Source organism: Notothenia rossii (genome assembly GCF_949606895.1).
Source record: "Notothenia rossii genome assembly, chromosome: 11".
NCBI classification, from domain to species: domain Eukaryota; kingdom Metazoa; phylum Chordata; class Actinopteri; order Perciformes; family Nototheniidae; genus Notothenia; species Notothenia rossii.
This window is the reverse complement of record NC_136910.1, coordinates 30485357-30498581: the sequence shown is the minus strand read 5'-3', so window position 1 is coordinate 30498581 and position 13225 is coordinate 30485357. Positions and strand designations below refer to the sequence as shown.

General features: G+C 42.4%; 1 protein-coding gene across 3 annotated transcripts; it reads right to left on the bottom strand.

Annotated features, from left to right (window-relative positions):
• Positions 1-481: 481 nt before the first annotated feature.
• On the bottom strand, positions 482-6140 carry LOC307023405 (uncharacterized protein). 3 transcript variants are annotated; one of them, XM_079656653.1, is made up of 5 exons: positions 5710-6140; positions 5304-5407; positions 4908-5003; positions 1721-1955; positions 482-1581 (listed from the first exon to the last, which is right to left on the bottom strand). In XM_079656653.1, exons 4-5 carry the CDS (start codon positions 1941-1943, stop codon positions 497-499), a joined length of 1308 nt encoding a protein of 435 aa, XP_079512779.1. In that variant the 5' UTR covers positions 1944-1955; positions 4908-5003; positions 5304-5407; positions 5710-6140; the 3' UTR covers positions 482-496. The 3 variants fall into 3 exon arrangements, with proteins under 3 accessions (XP_079512779.1, XP_079512780.1, XP_079512778.1); XM_079656654.1 differs by having other exon boundaries at positions 1721-1933; XM_079656652.1 differs by lacking the exons at positions 4908-5003; positions 5304-5407; positions 5710-6140 and having other exon boundaries at positions 1721-4149.
• Positions 6141-13225: the final 7085 nt, after the last annotated feature.

Below are 13225 nucleotides of genomic sequence, written 5' to 3'. Positions count from 1 at the left end.
ATTGATTTATCAACTTGTAATACTTTTTAAGACCCCGCGGACACCCTGTAAGCAATGCACTGCTGTGGACATAGTTAAGCCACCAAAAAAACTAAAACAATATTACTCTTAGTGTATGCTATATTAAAGAATATTTTCAAAGCTCTACCTTGCTGTCAGACAGCTATACAGTCTGTTTCTGATAGGGACTGAAGCAGCAGGGTACATTTGTGACAATATTCTAAATATAGCGTACATGTAAACTGAATTTTTAGGTGGCTAAAATACGTTTCGCTGCTGCACCCATCCACAGCTTTACATACGTACCCGTACTCCTGCCTGTTCCTCCAAAGACATGCAAGTAATACACTGACTATGGATAAGTATCCATAAGCATCCAAACTAGCCCTTTACGAGCTTACAGTAACAAAAAACATTGTGCAACATAAACGTCTCAAATTAGACAGAAAAGAGAAAAAGAGGTGGCAAAAAGAACAGAAAAAAGTAGTGAACGTTTTTACTTACCACACACAACAATGGTGGGAGTCAACTGAACTTGGTCCATCTGTACTTCCCCTGCCAGGCATGTTTCCTCCACATAACAGAACATCGTGTCTTCCTTCTCATCAAAGTAGGACAGTAGAAGCAGCACCATGTCTTTGACGTCTTCAGAACAACCACTTAGCTCTCCTCTCATCACTTTGAACTTGGTTAAAGCCTGTAGCAACCTTTTGCTCTTGTACACAGCAACCGTATTCATGTAGTTCAGGAGTCGTTTCCCCTTCAGATCCAAATTCCGTGTGAAAGTTTCTTGAAGCTCACTTCCTGTGAGTTCCTTGAAGTGGACTGCCATGCCAAGGTCGTCGAACCAAAACGGCCACTCTTGCAGGAGGGATTTTATATTTGTCCCCTGGTTGACTTGTTTACGCTGCGTGTAGAACGTTGACTTCATTAGAAGTTTGACCTCCTCTGGATTTACATCAGTTTGCTTAGACATCACCCTCAGTTTTTCCTTTTTCTCCTGCTGGCTCTCTTCGGTCTCTCCAAGGGGCAGGAATTTTAAATCCCATTTAATGCACCCATAAGTGTCCTGGATTGCTGCTCTCTTTTCTGGAGGGACTTCATCTGTGTCTGACTCGTCGGTGCCATTCTTTCGTTTTCTTATTTTTGGGGTCGTGGATCGCTTCACATTCTCTATCCTATTTTGCAATTGCTTGACCAGAGAGTGATACCCTGGCCCCATCACGTCTCCCTCTATTATGTCTTGAAGAGACGTAGGATACTTTGCCACTATCTTTTTTGCAACTTCAATAGTGTGTCTTTTACTTAAGCAAGTACTTTTTCGCTTCATTTCACACACCAGAATCCGTACCATCTCTCTTCTCATTTGTGGACTAGGTCGTTTTCCTCTGTCCAGTGTCTGCATCAGTTCCTCTGGGAACTTATCCCACGGTATCACAAAGCTATCCATCCAGTCTATATCAGGCCTTTTGCAGCTGTCGGAAGAGGTTGAGGATGAACTTCTGGGTGAATAGGACATCAAGGATGCAGAAGGTCCTGGCGAGCCACCAACAGATGAGCTGCTGGATTCAGGAGTCTGACCTGCAAAACACACACATATTAACAAAAAGAGTTATGAGGAACACAGTTTTAATGTTTCTATATTTCTGATGTATCTTTTATGCAGGCCACTTTGGGCACTGGTTGCATCCTGTACTAAAATAGTCACAAGTATACGTACATCTCAGCTTCCAAGCAGCAAGGACTTTTCTGGCTTGAATTGGCCTCAAAGCTGACAGCAAATCTGCTTCATTAACAAACTGGAAATCCTCATAGGTCTCCACCCCAAGGGATTGTAAAGTATCTTCCAAAATATCTTTTGTCATCTCTGGAAGGTCAGGCAAGACCTCAGTGATGGCACTGCATATAAATGTTTGCTCCATGTCTGTCATCTCTGGAATCATGGAAGAACGACACTTTTCGGTTTTCAAAATTACAAATGAAAGACAAAGATAATTAGACATTTAGTCAAGTAATACTGTACATACATTATATACAGATAAGAGGAACCTCTAATTTGAGTATAGGGTGTGATTGAGGATGTATACTTTTTATTTCTGTACATTGCAGAACAAAAACTGCTGTCACTTTAATATTTTTCAAATAGTGTTTGATCATTTTCCCTAAGCATACATGTGCATTGTTAGAATGGTTTCAACACCACAGTAGCCAATATCGTGTTTATTTTGACAACACACTGTGTTTCAGCGGGATGACTTGGTGCCCGTTAACAATGTATGATGGTAACGGATAAAACTCGACCAAGTCGTTAATGTTAACACATTGCAACCTTGCATTCTGTTTTGTCACAGAGTACAGGTGGTATTCAGAATGATAGTCAGTTTTATGTATATCCATCACAAAATACACAGCTGAATCATTTTTGATTTAAAATAATGAGCAGTTCTCCGAACTCCATGGACTCGTCATTTTTGGACACAAGGAAAAGCCCTTTTTTATATGATGTACCTTTATACTGTATGTCTGTGGAAACACTAGTATTGTTTTCTGAAAAGCCAAACTCTCTCACTGCATGTTTGATTGAATCACTGTAAAGACTGGAGTAAAAATTACAACTGTCTTTGACTTGCAGAAGTTGACTGCATCCTGGCCCAGCTGAAAGATATGCTTGAAACATCTGATGTCTTTCGGATAAAGTTAGGCAGATGTTTTTAAAGTTTTTCAAATGCCTGGCACATCTCTTGAAGTAGCTGTGTTTACTTTCAAAACGCATTGTCCATACTCTAATCAAGGGGCCAAATTTCAAGATGAGTGCCGGATAGGGTCTCATGAAATGGTGCTTTGGTTTTAGTGGACTCTCAGGAAAGAAACACTTCCTTGTTTCCAAATATTCTTGGATTGTAATGTCAAGATAGGCTACCTGTGACAACGAAATCTTTTGTGCACAAATCAGATCAACAATATCTTTAAGCTGGAGAGTCAACTGCCACACATCATCTTCTGGATTTTGCACTTTGTCTCCAATTAATACAGGCAGCAATCTTAACAAATTCCAGTTCTGAATGGCTTGACCTGAGAGCTTGAATACGTCAGAGTTGACAGCACAGGGCTTAGTGAGAGCATCAGATCCTTTGTACTTGAACTGTTTTATGCGCCGGTTCAAAAGTGAATATGTAAACCATTTCTTTTTCTTAATAAAATACTTTAAGTACAGTGCAACATCGTAGGATAAGACACCCTCAAATGTGTCATGGCCTAAACAAGGTGGGAGACCTGGCTTGCAAACATGAAAAGATGTCAGAGCATTGAAGACAGAGTTTGCCTTTATGCCTTTGATGTGTGGACTGTCTTCAACTTGTAGATCAGCAACAGCAGAATCGTAACCTTCGGGTGTGCGCTGTGGCCCACATACATTTGGATCATCACTCTTAAACTCACTTTGTGTGATTTCACAGTACCTGCAAAAGTACTTTGAACGACTAAAGTTTTCAGTGAACCCACCAATACCGTGTGAACCCAAGTTATCACCCGCAATGCAGTACAGAGCCCCTTTGACCATGTCTCCAACTGTTGTAACTATTCCATTTTCCTCCAAATCTTTTAAATCCACTAACATCTCTGAGAACACCTTAGCAAATCCAAATTTTTTTAGGTCATTCTCTCCACACAATAAAACCAGGGACATGTGATCAGTATTAGAGCGCACATGAGCAGGTAGATTTGCCACAGAAAGATAGACTGCAACAACTTTGTGTTTTTTCCTAGCAGAGCCAAGGGGGTTGACAATTTCAAAAGCATCCTGGCACAGAATTAGCTCCAGGCATCCTGGATTTTCAATGAAGAACTGGTTGGACTTAAAGTTGTGTCCATCACTTATGTCACCAAAAACATCTGAGTCTGTTTCACATGACTGCTGTGACATTGAATTCTTCCAAAATTCTGATTCTAATAAGCCACTTACTGTTTGTTTCAGAGGTATGTAGTAAGCAAACCTTTGTGTCATATTTTCATCATTTCCTAATGTAACTTTTTTAGGCTCTATGTATTTGAACATCTTTTTGAATGTCTGAGCTCTTGAATATGTTGTTCTCAGTGGTCCCTGGTGACAGACTGAGAACAGATCGGAATCCTTCACACAATCACAGATTTTAGCAACAGCATCATCAGTTAGAGACATGTCATCTTTTAAAAGTGAACGTAGTTTACTTAAAATGTAATCCTGTCCCAACTCATGCACATTTTGCATCTCTTCGACAATGGTCTGTATTGTTGAAGCTGGAAGAAAGAGCTGCCCTTGCAATTTTAAGTAGAATAAGCATACATTCCTAAGATAGGTCTCATTGAAATGCTGTGTCAAATCAGTGCTTTCATTTGTTGTTGCATCATTTGGGCTCTGGGAAGCATCTTCATGTGCAGAACACGGAGAAATGGCTTCCCTGTACATGTCACTTATGCTATCAACAGAACATGCTCTGTGTTTTCTGGACATATGAGCAGTAAATGACGATTTCACAGTGAAAGTATTTGTACAACCAGTTACTGGACATAACACAGGTCGTCCCTCCACTATATGATCTTTTAAGTGGGATATAAGTTCTTTCACTGTTTGAAATTGGCGCGCACATAACGAAATTGCACATTTCAAATCTGTAACAATGGCTCTAGCAGTGGCTGCAGGCACATTGTGAATCCGATAAAAGTGAGCTTTAAAAGATGCGTAAGTACAAAATGTTCGCTTGCAGTTCGTGCCAACACATTTGAAAAAACACTGGGGTTCGTTCCTATGCACTCTAGAATGCAGAACATAACCCTTCAAAGTCTGTAGCGTTTTGCTGCAAAAACGGCAGGTAATCATTTTTAGGGGTTCCTATGCAATGCAGAACATAACCCCTCAACGGTTAGCTTACCAGTGCTACAGATGTGATCCTCCGCTCATGTGCACACAGCTCCACGTGGTCCGTGTCAGGCAGACTTGAGGCCTACTTGCCCGCGTAACCGTTAACCTGCAAATACGGCAGGTAATCATTTTTAGCACGCTAACACGACTGCCCGTTAACTTTGAACCCGCTCAGATGTAGCTTCAAACCCCCCGCTTCATAACAGCATGAATTAAATGAAAATAAAGAGTTCAGCTTTTAGCATGATACTTCAATAACGTTACCAGACTATTTAAATTAACTCCCGGTCAGTAGACGTTATAACTATGACTGCAAAATGCACTCAATCACAAACAGAAGTTAGTATTGTCCTGACAACACACCGTGTTATAATTGAAGTTTGAAGAAAATAAACGGTTAGCTTACCAGTGCTACAGATGTGATCCTCCGCTCATGTGCACACAGCTCCGTGGTCCGTGGCAGGCAGACTTGAGACAGACTTGGCCGCGCACTGAGCCGTAACCGTTAACCTGCAAAAATGGTAGGTAATCATATTTAGCAATATAAAAATAATATAACTGCCCGTTAAATTTGAACCCGCTCAGATGTAGCTTCGAACCCCCCGCTTCACAACAGTATGAATTGAACGAAAATAAAGAGTTCAGCTTTTAGCATGATACTTCAATAACGTTACCAGACTATTTAAATTAACTCCCAGTCAGTAGACGTTATAACTACTATGACTGCAAAATGCAATAAATCACAAACAGAATTGTCCTGACAACACACCGTGTTATAATTGAAGTTTGAAGAAAATAAACGGTTAGCTTACCAGTGCTACAGATGTGATCCTCCGCTCATGAGCACCTGCACATAGCTCCGTGGTCCGTGGCAGACAGACTTGGCCGCGCACTGAGCCGTTAACCTACAAAAAGTGGCTGCTCCCGCGATAATTAAATAGTCCAATGAAATAACAGAAACAAACTCTACTGCTCAGTAGGCGTGTCTCAGTTCAGCGGCCGTTTCCTTCGGAGGCTGCGTTCGTTGACCGCTTGCGTCACTTCCGCCGAGAGGCTGTCCCAATAAAAAAAAAATACAAGACTCAAAAAGTAGATTTACCGCTGTGTGGACGGGCCGTTAGTGGCGCGTTCGATTACTGTTTGGGCTGTCTGCCGTGGGCTGCATTCCACTCCAAATAGCCGGGCGGCCCGAGAATCCAAACGCCAGCTGTTTTATGGATTCTCATTTAATTTCCAAAAATGTCTCAGTACTGGGTTATTTCCAATTTCAAAATAAATATATGTATTAAAAAAATAGAAATAAGAAGTAAGTATATTATAGTATATTCAAGAATGAAAAAATATAAAAAAACATGATTTTAACACTGTCATGTTGTCATTTTAACTGTATTGTATTGTTTTATGTATTACAGTTTTTCTGTGTTCAAACCACAGTAATCTGTAAATTATACAATGAAATATAATTATTTTTAACATATTCTTAATGTGAATTTAACAGTTTTGTTTGGTTCAGTACTTTACGAAATATTACTGTCAATTAAACACTGCTTCATTGTTTCTCTATTTACAGTTTTTTGATGTCGTGATTTTACAGCTTTTCCCTGTTAATTTCACTGACTTTTTTTACAGTGTATGTATCATGAATATCATTTACAAATAAAGATGGATGAATGCGTGTATTGTGTTATTGAGGAGAGGGTTCTGGCAAAATATGGCATAGGTTATGGTGTGCTTGTGTAACTTTGGCAGGGGGTGTTCATGTGGGATGGGGAACACTCAAAGACTTTTATTCAGGAACATAATTTTTTAACAGTTTTTGGATTGAGCCGATTTCTTTTCTTGCTTTCAATTTCCCCGCATTTTGAAAACACTCGCTCAGATGGAACCGATGATGCTGGTATGCATAAAAATTGTTTCGCCAGTTTGAACAGATTGGGATACACATTTTGATGGTCCAGTGGTTCTTTCGATCTTTCCAGCGGTGGATCAGTCATGTACCGCTGCACCTCCACTGTAGCATCTGCTGTGGCATTCCTTGCCGTCCTCGCTTCAGAAGCATCTCTGTCCAGAGTTTCCCAAAGGTTAAGACCTGAAAGACAAACATGACTGTAATCATCAGTACTGAAAGGTTTCAATGTGTATCCTTTTTTACTTGTACTTATGTTGTCCTGCATTTTATCAATTAACTATTTATAACTTTACCTTTGGATGATGGATTGTCAACATTTGCTGGTGCCGGTTGAGCTGATGTGGAGGGCTGTTCTTCTGTAGGTGTGTCAGGTTGTGCGTTTTTCCTCAGTTGTGTGCAAAATGCTGTCAGTCGTTTAACTTATGCCGCTGCCTGTACTTGATTGTAGAATCCAATAGTTTTGAATCTAGGATCCAGCAGTGTTGACAGTGTCAATGCAGTTTGGCTCTCCGTGGTGTCAAACTTGTTTTGCATATTTGACACCATGTTCTGTCCCAGTAGTTTTGCTGTGTCGTGGCTTGTTTTTCCAATTGTGTCGTACAAGTATACGATTAACATTTTCGCCATTGGGATGATCTTGGACCCTGAGACTCTCTTCTCCTCGGAGAGTTCCACTGTTGCCTGGAAAAAGGGGGAGAGCAATTGCAGGCATGCATCTGCTGTTTCATAGTCCTCAGAGGACAGGGGTCTCACATCTGTTTTCAGCGTCGCAAGAGCTGCTCCCACTGACTGCCTCTCTTTGAAAAGGCGTTGTAGCATTAGGTAGGTGCTGTTCCAGCGGGTGTCCACTTCCTGAATAAGCTTCAGCACAGGGCGATTCATCTGCTCTTGCACTTCTCTGAGCTTCTCTTTTGCTGTTGTGCTGGTTTTAAAGAACGTGACTACTTTTCTAGCCCTTGTGCGTAGGTCTTGTAGGCCAGGAGTTGCATCCAGAGATTTCTTCACCACTACATTTAGTGAATGAGCAAAGCAAAGTGCATGTCTTAGATTTAAACTTCTGACAGAGGCAACCATATTTGCTCCTGCATCCGTCACAATTGAGGTCACTTTGCCTTCAGTGCCCCATTCCTCCATGAGAGACCTCATTGCAGCAGTGATGTTAACCGCTGTATGAGCCTCAGGGAAAGGCAGCACTCCCAAAAGCACTGTGGCCAGCTTCGCAGAGTCATCCACATAATGGCAGGTCACTGCTAGATATGCGTCCATATTAATGGAGGTCCACATATCAGCAGTAAGGCTCACAGCCTCTACCCTCTGCATGACAGCCTTGGCCTTCGTCTTCTCCTCCTCATAGCGCTTGACCACCATCTCCTTTAGAACCCGTCTGGATGGAAGAGTGTATCTAGGATCAAGCAAGGCCACAAGCTCCTTGAAGCCACAGTCATCCACGATGGAAAAAGGCTGCGAGTCTTTCACCACTATATTCACAAGAGCCCCATCCAGCTCTCGCTTCCGGTCCACTAAAACAAAGGAATAAAGACATAAAGAATAAAAACAAAACCGAAAAAAGCAAATAAGAATGTATGTGAAATTGCACTCAAAGGAAGCAGACTTGTGAGCAGTCTATGCTTGTGAGTCATGGAATACAGTCATAGCATATTTTGTTAGTGTTACTAGTTAATAATAATATAATACATACCATGTATGTTCCCCTGGTTCACAACAGCTCCATGTTTGGCACTGAAGTGCCTAATCATGGAGGAAGTATTCCCATGATACTTCAGTTCAGTTGAACACACCAAGCACTGAACCTGTAGAGAAAGGCATTTGTAAATACAAATGCAATTTCAGTCTATAAAGCTATAGCCTAATGGCTACATTGATCATATACATAATTGTAATTTAATGCTACTTAATATAGATTTGAGATAAACCATAGCTATAATACTGTAGTTGTCCAACCTTATCATGCGCAATCAGATTGAAGTGATCCCACAGAGAGGTCGTTCTGAGGAACAGGTCTACTCTCTTCCTGGCTGGCTCCATAATGATCCAAACGCAATACTAACAACTCAACAGCAACAAGGCAAACTACGACAACAATCCCACAGATTGCCAAATTGTGCATTTTTTTGAGCGGTTATAAAGTGTCACTTACTAAGTGACGCTCAAATTCAAACAGTTTCAACCAGTCAGAATCGAGAAGAGGCAGTGCATCGAATCACCTGATTGGACGGCGAACCAGTGAGTTGATTCATTCAGGAAATGAAGCAGTTGCTGGTTCGGACATCACATGTCACGTGATTTGAAGCAGTTGCTGCTTCGGACCTCACATGTCACGTGATTTGAAGCAAGCTTCGAAGCACTGCTTCTATGGAATTGGAAGTCCAGGGTTGAAGCTCCGTTCGAAGCTTCAGTGTCAAACTGCCCTCACTGCTAATCGCGCTTGTGGGATGTGTCGCCGCAAGTGATTTGGACGCACTGCATGCTACACAGGGAGTCACTTGTTGCCAAATATATGAGCGCTGAACTGGCAGATGTCATGGACTCGGTAATGAAAGTAGTCAATCTAATCAAGAAGAGCGCATTGCAAACGCCTCTCTTCTCTAATCTCTGTGCTGCTGAGGGAGAATAACACACTGCGCTACTGTACCATTCCGAGGTTCGATGGCTTTCACGTGGAACAGTGTTGTCACGTGTGTTTGAATTGCGCACTTCTATTCAGGAGTTTTTACTTCTCCAAAAGCGCACAGAGCTGGCTGCACTTTTCAGTGACAATATTTGGGTCACCAAACTTGCCTATCTTGCTGATGTTTTAGCTGAGCTGAACAAACTGAACAGTTCAATGCAAGGCCCCAATACACATGCCATTCATCTGTATGATAAAATGGAAGGCTTTCGAAAAAAAATCAAAAGATGGAGGGAGCACATCGGGGAGGAAATTATTTTCCATGTTTCCATCAGTGGATGAGCTGGGAGATTCTGCTGTGCTCTAAAATGATTACCAGGATTTCACAACCTGTTACTGTATTCAGACCAGAGGGGAAATTTGCATCGTTACAGCAGGAAAAAGCCACAGACAGCTTAATGTTACATATGTTAAAAAAATAAATAAACTAATTTATGATATAATAAAAATATAATACAAAAATAGGGCCGGGACTCGATTAAAAAAATTAATCTAATTAATTACAGGCTTTGTAATTAATTAATCGCAATTAATCGCATTTTTAATCACATATAAATATTTGACCTGAGAACAGTGAGAAGCAATTTTTTTCACATGGATTTTAGTATACCATTGAATAATGACTGAATACATAAGCTTAAGCAACAAAACATTTTTTTTTTTTTTCAAGGTGGTACTTAACCAAGACCAACAGAAAAGTGCAATTTTTGCCATAAAGTGTAGCAATAGCATATTTAGGAATATAGTACATTTCAGAGATTCAGGTAGCCTATAGGTAGGTAGACCTTCTGTAAACTATAACACTTTGTTTTTTAAGTATAACACAATACTTTCAAGTACATTCAGAACATTGGAAACCCTGACTATTAGAAAACATCTCTCTGTTGCTTCAGAGGCCATAACAGACTTTGTTGATTTACCAACAGTTGATTTAAAAAATCTAATACATTTCAGTCCAACTCTCTCAATAACCTTGGCCAAAACAATAAACAGTTCAACATAAAGTGCCAGTTGCACCAACAACATAATAAATAGTTCAACATAAAGTGTACTGTACCATTTAAAATAAAATAAAAAAGTGCCAGTGATTGACCTCAATCCCTCCTATTCTTCCAATATCCTGATGAAAAATAAAATCTCTCTGTTGCATAGGCCGCTGTTAGATCAACGCGAATTGGGTGTGGGTCCTTGTACTCCGAGTTGGGCTAACGTCCACGCTAGCTTCCACGCTAGCTGCTATAGGTTTTGCATTGAGGTGATACTTGAGGCTTGATGTGCTGCGGTGATATGCAAATTCCTTTTTGCATAATTTGCAAACAACCGTGCTCTTATCGATGCTTCCATCCGTCCGTTTTTTAAAACAAAATGTCCCATCCACGGGGCCAACCAAAGCGGTCTCATCAGCTTCTTCGTTCATGTTTGACTATTGTTCACTGTGGTTTGTTGTTGTTTGAAGTCATGAACGTTAGTTGGTGCTCCAGTATAATCGGTACCCCTGAAACTCATCCAGTGAGAAACGTTCCGGCGTGCAAAAATAAGTGCGATTAAAATGCATTCATTTTTTTAACGCGTTGATTTTTGTGTAATTAATTAATCTTAATTAACGCGTTAAAGTCCCGGCCCTATAAAAAAATAAAAGTAAAAAAAAATACTTTTCGAAATACAAATCCTGTAACAGTTCTTAGGATTTAGCAGCCAGGTATATATTACACAGTTATTAACGGCATATGTATATAATGTATATATTGCACATATAGCACATATTGCACATAGTTTGATGGTATTTAACAGCAGCAAGTTACACAATTTACAAAATACAAAATGCAAAAAAACACACCTTGTTACGGTTCTAAGGATTTAGCTGCCAGGTATAAATTACAGTTATTAACGGCATATATATATTGCACATATAGCACATATTGCACATAGTTGATTGGTATTTAGCAGCAAGGGGTGATATAGTCTGTTGTGGTGTGTGTAGGGGAGGGGGGGTCTTCTAGGGGCTGTGCTGGTTGTATAGTCTGACCGCTGCAGGAAGGAAGGACCTGCGGTATCTCTCCATGAGACAGGTGGGGTGCAGCAGCCTGTCGCTGAAGGTGCTGCACAGTGAGGACAGGGTGTCCAGGAGGGGGTGGGACACATTGTCTAGCAGGGAGGACAGCTTGGCTGCCATTCTCTTGTCTCCCACCACCTCCACAGTGTCCAGAGGACTCCCCAGGACAGAGCTTCCTTACCAGTCTGTTCAGTCTCTTCCTGTCAGCAGCCGAGATGCTGCTGACCCACCAGGCCACACCATAAAAAATGGCTGATGCCACAACAGAGTCGTAAAAAGTCTGAAGGAGTGCCCCTGCACCCCGAAAGACCTCAGTCTCCTCAGCAGAAATAGTCTGCTCTGTCCCTTCTTGTACAGAGCAGCAGAATTATCAGTCCAGTCCAGTTTATTGTTCAGATGAACACCCAGGTTTTTGTAAGATTTCACAATCTCAATGTCCGCTCCCTGGATGTTCACTGGTGTCGGGGGGGGAGTGTTGGCGCCGTCTGAAATCTACCACTAGCTCCTTGGTCTTCGCTGGTTCCTCTGGCACCAGAAGGTAAAGTCCTGCGTCAGCTCCATGTACTCCCTGTCGTCCTCGTTGGAGATGAGGCCAACAATGGCGGAGTCGTCAGAGAACTTCTGCAGGTGACTGGTTGCAGTGTTGTGGGTGAAGTCTGCAGTGTAGAGGGTGAAGAGAAACTGTGCCAGCACCGTCCCCTGGGGGGCCCCTGCACTGCTGATAATGGTGTCTGATTGACACTCCCTGGCCTTACGTACTGTGGGCGGTTGCTGAAGTAGTCCAGGATCCAGGAGGTGAGGTGGTGATCCACCCCCGAGAGCTGCAGCTTTTCCCCCAGGAGCGGGGGCTGGATGGTGTTGAAGACACTGGAGAAATCAAATAACATGATCCTCACAGTGCCCCCAGCCTTCCCCAGGTGGGAGAGGGACCTCTACAGCAGGTAGATGATGGCGTCATCCACCCCGAAGGCAGGCTGGTAGGCGAACTGCAGCGGGTCCATTGATGGTCCCACAAGGGGCCGGAGGTGTTCAAGGACCAGCCTCTCCAGGGTCTTCATCAGCTGTCATGTCAGCGGCACCGGTCATGTCAGCACCACCGGCCGGTAGCTGTTGAATTCCTTGGGGTGAGGGGTTTTTGAGAGGCACATGACTGATCAAATCTGTTGAAGAAGTTATTCAAGTCGTTTGCCCACTGGCGGTCCCCCTGGACCTGGGAGTTTGGCTCTTTGTAGCCAGAGATGGTCTTCAGGCCTCTCCAGACTCCCCTGACGTTCCTCTGCAGCAAATGTTCCTCCATCCTCTTCCTGTAGCTGTTTTTCCCCTCTCTGATTTTCCACCTCAGCTCCCTCTGTACAGTCTTCAGCTCCTCTCTGTTGCCAGATCTGAAGGCCCTCTTTTTGTCCTTCAGGAGAGCCTTTATTCCAGGGGTAATCCAGGGTTTGTTGTTGGGAAAACACCGTACAGTCCTGGTGGGTATGACGTTTTCCTCACAGAAGTTCATATAATCTGTAATGCAGTCTGTAAGGCCGTTGATGTCCTCCCCGTGAGAGTCAGTGAACACATCCCACGCAGAAGTGTCGAAACAGTCTTTCAGGGCCTCCTCAGACCACTTCTACACGATGCATGTGGGCACCGGCTGTCTGTGGACCAGAGGTTGGTACACAGGCTGGAGGTGAA